The sequence below is a fragment of the Esox lucius genome, chromosome 1, assembly GCF_011004845.1.
Source record: "Esox lucius isolate fEsoLuc1 chromosome 1, fEsoLuc1.pri, whole genome shotgun sequence".
Lineage (NCBI taxonomy): Eukaryota > Metazoa > Chordata > Actinopteri > Esociformes > Esocidae > Esox > Esox lucius.
The window spans coordinates 10,896,307-10,913,882 of NC_047569.1; the positions used below are offsets into that span (position 1 = coordinate 10,896,307).

The 17,576-nt window shown below is 46.4% G+C and overlaps 1 protein-coding gene across 1 annotated transcript; it reads right to left on the reverse strand.

The window, feature by feature from the left end:
* Positions 1–340: 340 nt before the first annotated feature.
* Positions 341–16,029, reverse strand: naalad2 (N-acetylated alpha-linked acidic dipeptidase 2). The gene is made up of 20 exons (XM_010893717.4): positions 15,870–16,029; positions 14,596–14,707; positions 14,253–14,439; positions 13,159–13,260; positions 12,901–13,026; positions 12,720–12,800; positions 12,509–12,614; positions 12,344–12,437; positions 11,968–12,063; positions 11,522–11,607; positions 10,978–11,097; positions 9,951–10,033; positions 2,745–2,808; positions 2,595–2,662; positions 2,114–2,205; positions 1,888–1,978; positions 1,308–1,572; positions 943–1,024; positions 751–843; positions 341–659 (listed from the first exon to the last, which is right to left on the reverse strand). Exons 1-20 carry the CDS (start codon positions 15,949–15,951, stop codon positions 470–472), a joined length of 2,220 nt encoding a protein of 739 aa, XP_010892019.2. The 5' UTR covers positions 15,952–16,029; the 3' UTR covers positions 341–469.
* Positions 16,030–17,576: the final 1,547 nt, after the last annotated feature.

Below are 17,576 nucleotides of genomic sequence, written 5' to 3' on the forward strand. Positions count from 1 at the left end.
TGTGGGTGCATTATAATTACACTCAGTAGTATGGTGCATTATAATTACACTCAGTAGCATGGTGCATTATAATTACACTCAGTAGCATGGTGCATTATAATTACACTCAGTAGCATGGTGCATTATAATTACACTCAGTAGCATGGTGCATTATAATTACACTCAGTAGCATGGTGCATTATAATTACACTCAGTAGCATGGTGCATTATAATTACACTCAGTAGCATGGTGCATTATAATTACACTCAGTAGCATGGTGCATTATAATTACACTCAGTAGCATGGTGAGATATGCCACCAATCATTACTCCAAAGGGATGAAGCTCACCGACTATTAAGTGATTCAATGTCTATTTATTTTGTATTTTTCTGGATGAAACAGTTCCAATAAAAACACAAACTATATATATAGATGAGATATCAGGCTTCTGTACAGGGGGGATGGCAGTGTGTGTGTGTTATTCCATGTTAAGCCGGGGGTGTTAGCGTCATGGCGGCGGCGTGGACGGTGAACGTGGCGATGCTGATCTGGCGTCTCACTTCTTCCCAAGCCCGTCTGGGATTGGCGGCGTGCTCGATGTCGAACAGTGCGTCGTAGATGCCCGGGAAAGACTCGCCAGCGTATTTATTATGAATGCTGGGAGCGAAGATCACATGCCTGGAGAGGTGGTGAGGAAATAAAACGTGTGTTATGGGACTGATTTTATTACACCGTGCAGGGTAACCCGCGTGCTGAGGGCGTTTGTCACCTGTAGAACGGTCGGCCGGGTAAGCCCAGTGGGTCGACGAATGCTCTCTCCAGATACATCAGCTGGTCGTTGGCCATACGTACCTGTAAGGGGCTGAGGAAAAGGGCGACACATTGCTGTTAACGTACTTCCACGATAAGACACATTCCAGTGAAGACACGCTAAGAATCACACCTGCCCAGCCACACTCACTCGGTTCTGTCCAGGGTCTTGAGACGCTCATGGAAACTGCTGGCAGCTGTTGTGAAGTTCTCCACAGCAGAGAACAGAGAATCTAGACAGAAAAACAATGTGAGTGTGTGTACTGTATGTGTAGGTGTTTGTGCGTTCGTTTTACCATCCTAGAAAATGAACTATTACACTATTACATTAAAACAAGGAAAATGTGACCTTGTTGGGATATTTACTTGTCACCAAAGTAGATTTTCAGTTTAGGGATTTAGTTTCAGAATAAAAGTTGCAATTGGGCTTACAATAAGTGGTTATGGTTTAATGGAAGGTTTTCAGGATTGGGGTTAGAGAAAATATATTTTTGAAGTGGAAATGTTTTTTCTTACCAAATGACACCCCATATGTAATGAGAGCATCTTGGTGTTTCTGTCCCAGCTGAGCGATGGAGTGGGCATACTTTGTCAGCGAGTCAGCGTATTGGCTGGCATCTAGGGGGAGGAGCTGGGAATCAGCCAGCTGGAAGATGAGGCCTCCCCTGACCTGAGCTACGGCTCGGAGCCTCTGGAAGGAAGGGTCGTAGAACCTGTCCACAACCTCAAAGGTCTCGTAGACACTGTGATAGACCGGATAGCTGCTGTAACGCTCCGTCTTCTGCACAGATCAATGGAAATAGACGAACAGTCAGGTTTGTTGGGCATGGTAAATCACTAGTGGTTATTTTCATTCTGAATGCTGAATAACGATTGGGCTGTTCTGTTGCATTGAACAGTTAGGTGCCGAAACTATCACCACGACTTTGTGAGTCCGAATAAATTCACCATGAGAATATGCCACGGTTATAGACATCAGTTTTCACTCAGGATATAGAAATCGTGGGGGGCTGATCCGAGTTGCAGAATAAACTTTTTTCCGTTTGTCTATCTATTTACACTTTTATTTTTAGCAATTCTTAAAAATCTCTCTCACCTTGTCCTTGGTGTATCGGGCCCGGCCTGCTGCGATGCCCAGTCGTATGAAATACGCCTCAAAGTCACTTCCTGATCCCAGCTTACTGATCCTAAATGGAGAGAAACCCCCAGAAGCTTGGTTGGACTTCCTGAGACTCCAAATGGGTCCAGTCATCTAATCGATAGAAATGCACTGTACATTGTAAAAGGGATTGCGGGATAAGTCGTTTTTGACGGGTCCGGACCTGGGTGCGTCACGGTCATCGGTCCAGTTGTCCCTTTTGTGCCAACTCTCATACAGAGACATCCCCTCCTCTCCCACCTCTGGACTGGACACCTACAGACAGATGGAAAGACAGACTGAGGGAGGAAGAGAGAGACCAGGAGACTGTAGGTCTCTGGATAACCGTGGCCAGTAAATAACATCAAATGTTAATGTAATGTAGAGGGGATGAATTTAATATTGTGATTAAAGTTGCTTTGACCAGTCTGAATCTGTAGGGGCAGAAAACACAATGTGGACTTGAGTGGAAAAAGGTGTACAGGCAGAGCACGCTTCCCTCGATTTGGAATAACGGCGATGTGGTTGTCCCCGGTGATCCCAAGATGAATTGGCTGACTGTATGTAGCTCTTGATAAGAGCGTCTGGTAAATTAATGTTTTAATCTTTCGAGCGGTCTTGAATGGCTTCTGTGATCTGGAAATCAATTGTTAATTCGAGTTTACCTGTTTGGTGACCTTGTACACCAAGGTGTGAAGCGAGGGAGTGCAGTCTACCCTCAAGGTGTACATACCTGAAGCACACACACACACAACAGAGTGTCAGTACCGTCACAAGTGACAGCCCACATGACTCCCCAAACGCACAAGACTCACCCTCTATCGCTGAATCTGCGTTAATGTACACCACTGCTCTGTCCTGCAGCACTTTGGCGTTTTCCTGTCAACAAGGAAAAAGAAACTACAGGCCTTCAACACAGTTGTGCTAATGAGTTTGCATACCCTGGCAGACATTGTGAAATTTTGGCATTGATTTTGAAAATATGACTTATCTGTCTTTTATTTAAGGATAGTGATCATATGAAGCCATTTATTATCACATAGTTGTTTGGCTGCTTTATAAATAATAATGGCATCTTCTTCCGCTTCATCCGGGGCCGGGTCGCGGGGGCAGCAGTCTAAGCAGGGATGCCCAGACTTCCCTCTCCCCAGACACTTCCTCCAGCTCTTCCGGGGGGACACCGAGGCGTTCCCAGGCCAGCCGGGAGACATAGTCCCTCCAGCGTGTCCTAGGTCTTCCCCGGGGTCTCCTCCCGGTGGGACGGGACCGGAACACCTTCCCAGGAAGGCGTTCCGGAGGCATCCGAAACAGATGCCCAAGCCACCTCAGCTGACCCCTCTCGATGTGGAGGAGCAGCGGCTCTACTCTGAGCTCCTCCCGGGTGACCGAGCTTCTCACCCTATCTCTAAGGGAACGCCCAGCCACCCTGCGGAGAAAGCTCATTTCGGCCGCCTGTATCCGGGATCTTGTCCTTTCGGTCATGACCCAAAGCTCATGACCATAGGTGAGAGTAGGAACGTAGATTGACCGGTAAATCGAGAGCTTCGCCTTGCGGCTCAGCTCTTTCTTCACCACGACAGACCGATACATCGACCACATTACTGCAGAAGCTGCACCGATCCGTCTGTCAATCTCCGTTCCATCCTTCCCTCACTCGTGAACAAGACCCCTAGATACTTCAACTCCTCCACTTGAGGCAGGCACTCTCCACCAACCTGAAGTGAGCAGGCCACCCTTTTCCGACTGAGGACCATGGCCTCGGATTTGGAGGTACTGATTCTCATCCCCACCGCTTCACACTCGGCTGCAAACCGTCCCAGCGCATGCTGAAGGTCCTGGTTTGAAGAAGCCAACACGACAACATCATCCGCAAAGAGCAGAGACGAAATCGTGTGGTCCCCGAACCTGACCCCCTCCGGCCCCTGGCTGCGCCTAGAAATTCTGTCCATAAAAATTATGAACAGAACCGGTGACAAAGGGCAGCCCTGCCGGAGTCCAACATGCACTGGGAACAAGTCTGACTTACTGCCGGCAATGCGGACCAAGCTCCTGCTTCGGTCGTACAGGGACCTGACAGCCCTTAGCAAAGGACCCAGGACCCCATATTCCCGAAGCACTCTCCACAGGATGCCGCGAGGGACACAGTCGAATGCCTTCTCCAAATCCACAAAACACATGTGGATTGGTTGGGCAAACTCCCATGAACCCTCCAACACCCCGTAGAGGGTATAGAGCTGGTCCAGTGTTCCACGGCCCGGACGAAAACCAGACTGTTCCTCCTGAATCCGAGGTTCTACTATCGGCCGTATTCTCCTCTCCAGAACCCTGGCATAGACTTTCCCGGGGAGGCTGAGAAGTGTGATCCCCCTGTAGTTGGAACACACCCTCCGGTCCCCCTTCTTAAAAAGAGGGACCACCACCCCGGTCTGCCATCCCAAAGGCACTGTCCCCGACCGCCACGCGATGTTGCACAGGCGTGTCAACCAAGACAGCCCCACAACATCCAGAAACTTGAGGTACTCAGGGCGGAGGAGTTTCTTGACCACCTCAGTGACTTCAGCCCGGGTGATGGACGAGTCCACCTCTGAGCCCTCATCCTCTGCTTCCTCAATGGAAGATGTGACGGCGGGATTGAGGAGATCCTCGAAGTACTCCTTCCACCGCCCGACGACATCCCCAGTTGAGGTCAACAGCTGGCCACCTCTACTGTAAACAGCGTTGGTAGGGCACTGTTTCCCTCTCCTGAGGCGCCGGACGGTTTGCCAGAATCTCTTCGAGGCCAGCCGATAGTCCTTCTCCATGGACTCACCGAACTCCTCCCAGGCCAGAGTTTTTGCCTCCACAACCACCCGGGCTGCAGTCCGCTTGGCCTGTCGGTACCCGTCAGCTGCCTCAGGAGTCCCACAAGCCAACCAGGCCTGATAGGACTCCTTCTTCAGCTTGACGGCATCCCTTACTTCCGGTGTCCACCACCGGGTTCGGGGATTGCCGCCTCGACAGGCACCGGAGACCTTACGTCCACAGCTCCGAACGGCCGCTTCGACAATGGCGGTGGAGAACATGGTCCACTCGGACTCAATATCTCCAGCCTCCCTCGGGATCCAGTCGAAGCTCTGTCGGAGGTGGGAGTTAAAGATCTCTCTGACAGGAGACTCGGCCAGACGTTCCCAGCAGACCCTTACAGTACGCTTGGGCCTGCCGAGTCTGTCCAGCTTCCTCCCCCGCCATCGGATCCAACTCACCACCAGGTGGTGATCAGTTGACAGCTCCGCCCCTCTCTACACCCGAGTGTCCAAGACATACGGCCGCAGGTCAGATGAAACGACAACAAAGTCGATCATCGACCTGCGGCCTAGGGTGTCCTGGTGCCATGTGCACTGATGGACACCCTTATGCTTGAACATGGTGTTCGTTATGGACAAACTGTGACTAGCACAGAAGTCCAATAACTGAACACCACTCGGGTTCAGATCAGGGGGGCCGATCCTCCCAATCACACCCCTCCAGGTGTCACTGTCGTTGACCACGTGGGCGTTGAAGTCCCCCAGTAGAACGATAGAGTCCCCAGTTGGAGCACTTTCCAGCACCCCTCCCAGAGACTCCAAGAAGGTCGGGTACTCTGCACTGCCGTTCGGCCCATAGGCACAAACAACAGTGAGAGACCTATCCCCGACCCGAAGGCGCAGGGAAACGACCCTCTCGTTCACCGGGGTAAACTCCAACACATGGCGGCAGAGCTGGGGAGCTATAAGCAAACCCACACCAGCCCGCCGCCTCTCACCATGGGCAACTCCAGAGTGGTGAAGAGTCCATCCTCTCTCAAGGAGTGTGGTTCCAGAGCCCAAGCCGTGCGTAGAGGTGATTCCAACTACCTCCAGTCGGAACCTCTCGACCTCACGCACTATCTCAGGCTCCTTCCCCGCCAGCGAGGTGACGTTCCACGTCCCTAGAGCTAGTTTCCGTGTCCAGGGATCGGGTTGCCTAGGCCCCTGCCTTCGACTGCCGCCCGATCCTCTACGCACCGACCCCTTATGGTCCCTCCTGTGGGTGGTGAGCCCACGGGAAGGCGGCCCCACGTCGCTCCTTCGGGCTATGCCCGGCCGGGCCCCATGGGGAAAGGCCCGGCCACCAGGCGCTCGCGTGCGAGCCCCAACCCCGGGCCTGGCTCCAGGGTGGGGCCCCGGCTGCGCCATACCGGGCGACGTCACGGAACTCAAATAATTTTTCATCATTAAGGGATGTTTTGAACCGCTCTTAGTCTGACCCGTCGCCTAGGACCTGTTTGCCTTGGGAGACCCTACCAGGGGCATATAGCCCCAGACAACATAGCTCCTAGGGTCACTCGGGTACTCAAACCCCTCCACCACGTTAAGGTGGCAGTTCATGGAGGAGATAATAATAATAATAATAATAAATAATAATGATAACAAAAATCACACAAATGGCCCTGATCAAAAGTTGACATACCCTTGAATGTTTTAACCTGTGTGGCCACACAAGGTGACACACACAGGTTAAAATGGCAATTAAAGGTGAATTTCCCACACCTGTGGCTTTATAAATTGCAATTTGTGTCTGTGTATAAATAGTCAATGAGTTTGTTAGCTCTCACGTAGATGCACTGAGCAGGCTAGATCCTGAGCCATGGCTAGCAGAAAAGAACTGTCAAAAGACCTGAGTAACAAGGTAATGGAACTTTATAAAGATGGAAAAGGATATAAAAAGATATCCAAAGCCTTGCAAATGCCAGTCAGCACTGTTCAATCACTTATTAGGAAGTGGAAAATATGGGGATCTCTTGATACCAAGCCAAGGTCAGATAGACCAAGAAAGATTTCAGCCAAAACTGCCAGAAGATTTGTTTGGGATACAAAGAAAAACCCACAGGTAACCTCAGGAGAAATACAGGCTGCTCTGGAAAAAGACGGTTTGGTTGTTTTAAGGAGCACAATACAACAAAAATGAGCTGCATGGTCGAGTTGCCAGAAAGAAGCCTTTACTGTGCCAATGCAACAAAAAAGCCTGGTTACAATATGCCCTAAAACACCTTAACACGCCTCACAACTTCTGGCACACTGTAATTTGGAGTGACGAGACCAAAATAGAGCTTTATGATCACAACCACAGTCTCCTGACCTTAATACCATCGGGCCACTCTGGGGAGATCTCAAACATGTGGTTTATGCAAGACAACCAAAGACTGCATGACCTGGAGGCATTTTACCAAGATGAATGGGCAGCTATACCACCTGCAAGAATTCGGGGCCTCATAGACACCTATTATAAAACACTGCACATTGATGCTAAAGGGGGCAATACACAGTATTAAGAACTAAGGGTGTGCAGACTTTTGAACAGGGTCAGTAAATGTTTTGTTTTATAAATGTGCCATTCTGTTATAACCTACAGTTGAATGTGAATCCCATAAGAAATAAAAATGTTTTGCCTGCTCACTCATGTTTTCTTTACAAATGGTACATACACTGCATGCACAATTATTAGGCACATCGTATTTCTCAAGATTTATTTTATTGTTGAACAATCCCAATGCTTTATGTCAATCCAAAATATCATTGAACCTCAGTCCTTAATGTTAAACAAAAGAAAAGTGAGTTTTGATCTTTCTCAGGGAATATATAAGATATATAAGAATATATAAGTGTGCACAATTATTAGGCAACAATTGATGTGCAGAATTATTAGGCCACTAAATTAGAAAGATTATTTCTCCCAACTCACTTTAAAATGTTGAATAAACAAGTAAGTGTAACAAATAAGTAACACAAAATGACAATACATTTAAATTTGTGTCTTTTCAAAAATATTCAGTGACCAATATAGCCACCCTTCTTTTCAATAACTTCCACGAGCCTTCCATCCATGGAGTATGTCAGTTTCTCTATCTGTTCACGATCAACTTTCGCAGAAGCAGCAACCACAGCCTCCCAAATGCTGTTCAAAGAGGTGCATTGTCTTCCCTGACTGTAAATCTCACGTTTGAGAAGGGTCCACAAGTTCTCATCAGAATTTATGTCCGGTGAGGAAGGGGGCCAGGTCATTATTCGGGCATCTTTGTGGCCCTTGCTGGCTAGCCAATAGTGGAGTACTTGGATGCATGTGATGGAGCATTGTCCTGCATGATGATCATGGCCTTCTTGAATGCTGAGGACTTCTTCCTGTACCACTGCTTGAAGAAAGTTTCTTCCAGAAACTGGCAGTAGGTATGGGAGTTAAGTTTCAGTCCATCTTCAACCCGAAAAGGTCCAACTACCTCATTCTTAATGATAGCAGCCCATACCAGTATCCCTCTTCCACCTTGCTGGCGCCTGACTGAAGTGGTGCTGCCAGCCACAGGCCCATCCAACTGGTCCATCAAGAGTCACTCTCATTTCATCTGTCCATAAAAATCTGTCTTCAGGTATTTCTTTGCCCAATCTATTAGCTTCAAATTGTGAATCTTATTCAGTGGTGGTTGTGATTAAGCATTCTTGACCTTGGCCATGTCTCTGAGCACTTGACACCTCGTACTTCTGGACATTCCAGGTAGGTTGCAGTTCTGGAATATGATGGCGCTGGAGGATAATGGGTTCCTGATAGCTTCACCTTTAATTTTCTCAAGTCTTTTGCATCTTTTCATCTCCATGCATTTTTTGCAACCCAGTTGATTATTCGCAACAAAACATTAGATTGTCTGGTGGCCACGCATCAATAGTTTAGCTATTTCAAGAGTGTTGCATCCGTCTGAAGGGTATTTCAGTGTCAGTAAAATCTCTTTTTTGGCCCATTTTGACTGAGGTCATGAAGGTGCCTAATTATTATCCACAACTTGATATACAGTGTAATTCACTTTCACCACACCCTCCCTCATTACACAAATATGTATCACCTGAAAATGATTCAATCCAGTGAGCATTGAAGTTTAAATGGTTTGGAGTGGGAAAAAGTGCATAGAAATAATGATACGATCAGAATACTCACTTGCCTAATAATTGTGCATGCAGTGTACAGTGTACAATGCAATGATGTTTCCACCTCCATGCTTCACGGTTGGGATGGTGTTCTTGGGGTTTTACTCCTCCTTCTTTTTCCTCCAAACACGGCGAGTGGAGTTTAGACCAAAAAGCTCTATTTTTGTCTCATCAGACCACATGACCTTCTCCCATTCCTCCTCTGGATCATCCAGATGGTCATTGGCAAACTTCAGACGGGCCTGGACATGCGCTGGCTTGAGCAGAAGGACCTTGTGTGCGCTGCAGGATTTTAATCCATGACGGCGTAATGTGTTACTAATGGTTTTCTTTGAGACTGTGGTCCCAGCTCTCTTCAGGTCATTGACCAGGTCCTGTCGTGTAGTTCTGGGCTGATCCCTCACCTTCCTCATGATCATTGATGCCCCACAAGGTGAGATCTTGCATGGAGCCCCAGACCGAGGGAGTGGGAAACTTCTTCCATATTCTAATAACAGTTGTTGCCTTCTCACCAAGCTGCTTGCCTATTGTCCTGTAGCCCATCCCAGCCTTGTGCAGGTCTACAAATTTATCCCTGATGTCCTTACACAGCTCTCTGGTCTTGGCCATTGTGGAGAGGTTGGAGTCTGTTTGATTGAGTGTGTGGACAGGTGTCTTTTATACAGGTAACGAGTTCAAACAGGTGCAGTTAATACAGGTAATGAGTGGAGAACAGGAGGGCTTCTTAATGAAAAACTAACAGGTCTGTGAGTTCTTACTGGTTGGTAGGTGATCAAATAATTATGTCATGCAATAAAATGATTTTTGTTTTAGATTCCGTCTCTCAGTCTACCTATGATAAAAATCACAGACCTTTACATGCTTTATAAGTAGGAAAACCTGCAAAATCCCCACTGTATATTACCAATCCTCCAAGGGTATGCAAACTTTTGAGCCCACTTTAAGAGTTTAGTCCTCTTCCTGAACAGAGCACCAGACTACCAAGATCTCCCCTTGCCACAAACTTGCTTATGTAATAGGGTTGTGTGTGTGTGTGTGTGTGTGTGTGTGTACCTCAGCCCACTCTGTTGATCCCAGCAGACCGAACTCCTCTGCATCCCAACTAGCAAATACTATGGTCCTCCTCGGCCTCCAGCCTACCAAACACACATGCACACGTTTTACTGAGCTTGGAAAAACTCAAAATATTAATAATCCAATTTTACCATTGCTAAACATAACCCTAATCGTAATCCCCAAAAAACCAACTTAATCCTGACTTGTAACTCTAACATCGATCGTAAAGTTTACACTAAACCTAACGTCTAAATCCAACCTAAAATGTACATTTTTCCTTACGTGTACCAGTTACCTTACGTGTACCAGTTACCTTACGTGTACCAGTTACCTTACATGTACCAGTTACCTTACGTGTACCAGTTACCTTACGTGTACCAGTTACCTTACGTGTACCCAAGAGGTCATGTTTTACTATCCTTGTGGGGATTTCAACACAACTCCACAGATCTGGTGTTATGAGAGCGTCCATCTGGCATGCTGACTAGAGGAACACCAGACAACAGCTGTTGTCAGAGAGTTGAATTTTCAATTCTCTCCCATAAGCTGCCACACAACAGACCAGGTGTAACCACGCCAGCCCATGACCTCCACATCCAGGTTCTCTGGCTTCCATCCTCATGTTTCAGATGATAAGACCTGGCCAAATATCTCAAGGATCTGGACATAATTCCTGGAAACTAAAAATGTCTCAGTTCTTCCCTGGCCTGCAAATTCAACAGACATGTTGCTACTCTCTTATGGGTGTTTGGGAAGCATAACTACAGTGTATTCCCAGTCATGTAAAAGCCATAAATTATGGCCTAATTTATGTAAATTGACAGATTTACTTCTATAAACAGTAACTGTCGATTGCTAAAAAAAACATGAAATGAGCCGTGTTGGACCTCTTAAATATGCACCCCTCCTGCCGGAATACACTAGAACAAACACCACGTCTCGGTGTGAACAGCCATGCGGCTCAGACTGGTGTATGCTGGTGTAGGTTTTCATAACACATTCATGGTCATGAAGCCACACCCACCTCTGCGTAGAAGTCTCCCGGTGCTCCTTACGATCTCGTGAACCACGGCCGCTCCAGATACTGGGTCGATCCCTCCAAAAACCCAGGCATCCCGGTGGCCCCCCAGGATCACGTAGCGGTCTGGTAAAAGTGGGGGGGCACACATGCACTGTCTGAAACACTTCCTAAACATGTTCAGGTCTTTGAAATGAGGCAGGGGTGAGGGGCTTTGTTTTGGACCAGAGTCATCTGGGTCACGGCTCTAAACTAATGTCTCTCCCAACCTCATGTCACCTGGGCCCACTTTGTCAGAAACCATCGGTCTGAACGATTAAATGCATAGAACAGACAAAAGGTTTACTAGAATCTGAATACCCGTTCTGCACATTCCTTCATTTCATTTTGATCCCGTCACTGGCCAAAATCTGGACTATTTAGCCAAAACATTGGTAGTAAATTGGGCTCCTATAACACAGGCCGTGGGCCAAATGCTCACTCGAAATGTCCATAAACGTAACAGGTCGTTACTGTAACGTTTGGTGGAGGTTGCTGTGAGTAGCGTTACCTGGCTCTACTGCCCCTCGTACTCTCCCGATAACGTTGTGTATCCGGGTCACCTGATTGTTGGTTTGGATGTTCATACGGACTTTCCTGCAAACCACACATGGGACAGACACTAGTCATTGTTGTTTTGGTAACCTGTGGTTGTGGTTAATGGGAACAAGAGGATGATGCATCCCCGCCCCTGCTTAGCCGTACACATTCTGTGAATATGAGTGAGCGTGGGACTATTTCTCTAACGAAGGACACACAAGGCGCCCCTTTTCTACTGCTCAAGGCAATTATTAATGAACTAAAGAGGGAGGAGCGAGAGGAGTAGTCAGGATGAAGGGAGATCATTTGAAGGTGAGAAAGAGGACAAAGCTAAGTGGTGATTATGGAAGGGTGATGGGGAGAATGACAGGAGCAGGGAAGGAAGAGAGGAAGTGAGAGAGGTGCAGGGTTTCTTACTGTGTTTGGAAAGTGTCAGTGAAGCCCGGCCCAATTCGATAAGACACATTCAGTGCTCCTTTCCAGTTATTGGGTGGGATTGGTCCTCCCATATTCCTGCAGATCACACAGGAAATGTTTCTGTCTGTTTGTGAAGGTTAAGGTTTTACTAACCTGCTAGGGATGAAAATACCAACAAGAATAAAAAAAACAAGATAAATGTGTCTTTTGCCAGTCCCCCCGTGATAATTTTTTTTAATTTTCTGACTTAGGAATTAGGTTTAGGCAAAAAGTTAACATTGGGGTTAGATTTAGAGTTTACATTCCCAAGATATGTATGTGTGTGTGAGAGAGAGAAAGACAGAGTGAGAAACAGGCAGAACTTGGATTGTCTCACTTTAGTAGGTGGATGGCATCATGATAGCCAATGGGGTGCACTGGAATCTTAGGAAGCCCCACCCCCTCCTCCAGTCTGTACCTGAAAGTGTATTCTGGAAGAGAGGAAGAAGTTGTTACACTTCATCACCGAAAACTCTTTATGTCTCTGTAAGAAAAGGCCTACCTTTAGCGGGGTACCCTGGTGTTAGAGGATCTCCCGCCCCGTTCAGGTTGAGGACATTCCCCCTCTGAGCCCCTCCCCCAGGAAGGTTCCACCCATCAGGGTATGGCTGCACATAGAATCAAAAATATTAGAGTGGACCTTATTTCTTAGTCCACAGGTCTCTGCTGTTTTAAAAGGGAGTGTCTGTTCTAATCATTGGAATCCTATGCACCTGAACTCCAGTGGCGCAGTAATCTGCTGGGTCCGAGAACATGACTACACCACTCGCCCCATGAAAAGCTGCATTCTTCACCTGGAGAGAGAGAGAGCACGATTGAGAGGGAGAGAAGATCAGAGAGATAGACAGAGAGAATGAGTGAGGGAAAGAGACAGAAATAGAGAGAGAAAGAGACCTTGTTTCCTCTAAAGATCTTTCCGTATCTGACGATGACAATCTTTCCCGTCACGTTGATCTTCATCTCTCTCTCCAGCTGGGAGAAGTCCTCCGTACGCCCATAGTTCACATACACAAGGTCACCCTGAGGGGACAAACAATCAGTCAGTGGCTCTCTGCGTTTGTGTGCTTTTATACGTGTGTGTGGATATATGTGTGTGTAAATGTGTGTGCTTTTGGAAGAGTGTGTGTGTGTGTGTGTGTATGTGTTGCCTACCACCGGCTGCCCCTGTGCTGAGAAGGCATTGTAGGGAGGGACGATGTCGGAGATATTCTCATATCCCTCAGGAACCGGCTCTGCTAGAGATGTGTTGAAAACCTGGTAGACAGACAGACAGGCAGACAGACAGGACAGCAGACAGCTGTAGTCAAGACAACAACATAACACACTTGATGGGTTCAGTCACCCATAATGGCTCTCAGGTTGCTGAATAGAACAATGTATTCCCACGCAACTTCCCAGGTTCAATAAGACTAACAATAATGTGTTTTCAGAAAATACTGGCAGGGCATAACATCATTCTAATGGCTGAAATGATGCCAATACTCCAGAGTACCTTAACTAAACCAGTAGGAATAATACCCTAAAACGATCGTTCAGCAAGTGCAATGTTCCGTTGAAAACAGTTATGATCTTAGCAGAGAGCAATGCTGAGTTACAAATGGCTGTGACAGGTGTTTGCAATATCAACAAACTGTCACAAACGTTCAGGTGGGCCTTTGCTCTTCAGACAACAAAGCAAAGGAGGTGTGCTCAAGAACACTGCCAGAAATCATGAAGAAGGCTTCCAAGAAAAACTCAGAACAAGGACTAAAGACGTCAGTCACTGGTGCACATCTGTTACAATGGACTAAAGACAGTCAAAATAAATCATTCTCCCTTTTCTGTTAAGTGCTCCAACTACTCTTTTCCTGAAATTACTTATTTTTGGCAGTTGTTCTTGGCAAGCCTTCTTCATAAAACTGCCATAGGCTTTTATCCACAAGAGACAAATGCTGGATTCCAAAGTCAATCTGTGACAGATGTTATTACAACTTTATCTCACGGTCTCTTCTTTCTCAGCGTCTTTCACACACACAAACACACACACACACACCCTATTCAAAGTTGTATAACTTTTTACCCAACCTTGTACATAACTTGTGGGTACCATCCCCGAAAAAAATGTGGGGTCCCCATCGGGTTAGTAAAACTTGAACACATACATATACATTGCAGTAGTGGCTAAGGTCTTATCTCTTCATCAATTATCATAAGAGACCTTGAGTATGAGTGTGAGCTTATGAAAATGTGTGTGTCACATAGTGTACCTGGTTGCCCAGATGATCTACAATGGAGATGTAGTTTGGTTGTGTTGTGTTGGGGTATGATAGCAGCACATCATAAGGCACCATCTCCACCGAGTCCAGGCCATACTCTAGCCACTCCTCTTTTATCTCCTCAGCCAATCGCAGGTTCTGCTTTGTACCAGCCAAGTGGGGTAACCGAGTGAACTTCCTATGAAGACGTTTATAAATTTGATTGTGTGTTAGTGTTGTGTAGTCAAGATTCGTTCGCGTATACTCAGAAGAGAAGACATTTCTGGCATTGTGACTCCAAGGCATTTTGGGGTTTCAATTGTCCACTGTAGTAGGGGAATATAGTGTTGCGTACCTGAGGTGTTCTCGAATGTTCTCCGCTCGCATCTCATCCAGAAAGTCTCGCATGGAACGACTGGAATCTTCATCGTTGCTTGTGTCTGTGCTAGTGGGCCTTGCAAACCAGCCTGGTACACACACACACACACACACATTTTATAATCAAACAACTCAATCAGCTATCACTGACCGACCACTCAGTGTCATTCTGCTATCAGCTACTTTTACTGTCCCCTGTAGAATGCCAAGGAAATATTGTCATTGCATAACAGCTTACAGTCACCAATTCGATTTTAGTGCGTTTCAAAGTTTCAAAGTTGTTGTACATATTATATAGCAGCTGTTGTTGTGGTTGCAGTGCAATGCATCTTTTTCTGCACTTAAACAATGCAGTTGGTTGAAAAAGCAATTCAAATATCAACAAGAAAAGGTCCACACAACTACCTAATACATGTAAAAATTCAAAATACATTTGCACATACAAAATCAAGTAAAAAAGAATATACAAAAATGAATTGAAAATTACCAGCTTATGTTCGCAGTGTACGTTATACTATTGTACAACAGCGCGGACTGATGATGAAAGTCTGAATGTGCAGATCAGGATTCAGGGCAGCTGACAGTCAGTTTAATATGCGAACGTTTTATGTTTGTGTGTTACTGGTGTGAACCATAGGCGCCGATTTATGTTTTCCTCCGTGTGTGCTCATAGGCGCACGCCATTTATATATATATATATTTTCGTGGGTGCTCGCTATTTTCCGTGGGTGCTCCGGGGCTCGAGCACCCACGGAAAATAGCACCCACGGAATCCGCGCCTATGGTGTGAACGATGACGCTGGTTTAAAGAAAGTAAAGGGACAACATGAGGTGCTCTGTCCAGTAAAGTATGGGATCTGGCGTAACTGTGACAGTCTGTGACTCACACATACATTCACCAAGTGGGTAATTGCAGATAGCAAATGTTACCTTCCTTTCTGTTTCAAACAAAAAAATACAATACACGTTTTAGATCTGAGTTGACAAATAACCAATAATTCAGTCAGATAAGTTTAGTTTTTCGCAGAACTCCAACGTACGTATGCTGTTCCCTCAGTACTCCGTAGTATTATTGGTCAAGACAATAAACACTTGAGCAGCCGTTGAACATTTTGCATATCCTGTTCTGATGCGGATAATCAACTCTACAATATGCACATGTTATACATAACCCCACCTTCCACTTTATCATCATGCTAGGCTAAAGGTAAACTTTCTGACTTTCATAACTGAAATGGATTTAAAACTTACCTATTAAAAACCCAGTCATGAAAAACGCTGTTATAACGGTGAGCCAGCATATCCAACGTACGAGCCTGCTTTCGGTTCCCATTGTCCAGTTTAGTAACAGACCGAGACGTCAACCACATTCAGCTGGATAGAGTGTGTGTGAGAAGTAGAAAGAATGTGGGAATTTTCAAGGGAAGCTTATAAAGGCCGAGCGCGGTAGTGCACATTGACCGTGGCCTATAGCTGTGCTGACAGACGCAACACTAAAACAGTCACAACCTTTGACATACTATAATCAAACAACAAGGCACAATGGAGTGTGTTATTTGGCCAATACACCACGGCTATGAGCTGTTTTTATGCACGACGCATTGACAGGACCGGCCTGTACACAGCGCTTTACTGTGGTATATCGACAATAGGCCCTATACCACAAACGCCCAATATGCCTAATTTCAATTATAAAAACGGGTTACCAAAGAAACTAGAGCAGCACTAGCAGCGCCGATTACTCGCGCCGCAAATGCCTTTGTACAATGCTACAGTAAAAGGTGATGTCATACCAGTGGTGTAAGGCTGTTAACCGGGTGGTTTGAATCATGAATACTGATCGGCTGATATGAGGTATTTGAGACCATATACCAAAGGTATGACAATGGTCACATCACATTGGGTTTTGTTGTTGCCTATATACCACGGCTTACTGCTGTGTCCATGCACCCAGTGATGCCTCATACATGTGGAGCCTACAGCTCTTAGCCGTTCTATATTTGCGGTATAAATGAGTAAGCAATGCGCGTGCCTCATTGCTTACTCATACAACAGCTAACAGCCAATCAGCACTCGGGATTCGATGCAAACAGTCAATGATAATAATTATAAAACACGTAGGCCTTTCGATTATAGAGCTAGGTGGATCGATACCGTTGACACGGGTCTGCCGAACTTAACCGCAAAGTTCAGTTTCGCATGGAAAAAAACAGCTCAAATACATTGTCTATAGACTATACTCGTGGCTACAGTAAAATACCATTCCTAAGTGAACGGGTCAATTGCTCGTTTGACTTTGTAGTAGGCTAAAAATAGTTCCTTGATAGTTTGCCACACACTTGGCCTTCCTGCGGTCGCGCATGACCACTCGCGCCCCCCTGGTGCATCTCCAACACAGCTGCTGGCGGCTCTTGGATCCTGCCTCTTTCAAGCGGTGGTCTAGAGCGTGAAGCGGCCAAGCGGGTGGCTCGCGGGGCTGTGGAATGTGTGGTGGGGCAACGTTCCAACGGTGACAGCAAGATCCGTTTCAGAATTCATCCACTGCCTGTTTATAGAAGTCTATGTGCGCACAAATGTCTCTGCAGGGCGGTCTAAACCATAATGGCACAGGCATGCCAAAGTAGTGCAATCCTTTGTGTTTTACACAGTTGCTGGTCCAAGCCAATCCCACAGCTTTTGCATTTTTTTGTAAAGGAGCTGCAGTAGGTAGTAATCGCCACACTGAGGCACCAGACTTCTATTAGCCGGTTTTCCTATTTAGATCTTCTATGAAGACTACATTTTATTAGGGTCTTTAACAATTCTATACTATAAAATGCAGGTAATGGGCTTAGGCAGAGCGGTCAACAAGCCAAAATTAAGCTTACAGTTGGTTCTTGTTTTTGAACAATGGAGGACAATATCGGGGAGAGGTAGGCTATACAGTAGAAAGAGTAAGAATGAGAGGAGGTAGATGAG

Coding starts and splice junctions, on each gene's coding strand:
- naalad2 (XM_010893717.4), bottom strand. CDS start 15,951: ATGGGAACCGAAAGCAGGCTCGTACGTTGGATATGCTGGCTCACCGTT. Junction 13,261..14,252: donor TAGATCATCTGGGCAACCAG/GTACACTATGTG, acceptor TCTGTCTACCAG/GTTTTCAACACATCTCTAGC. Junction 11,608..11,967: donor ACTGACACTTTCCAAACACA/GTAAGAAACCCT, acceptor TGTGGTTTGCAG/GAAAGTCCGTATGAACATCC.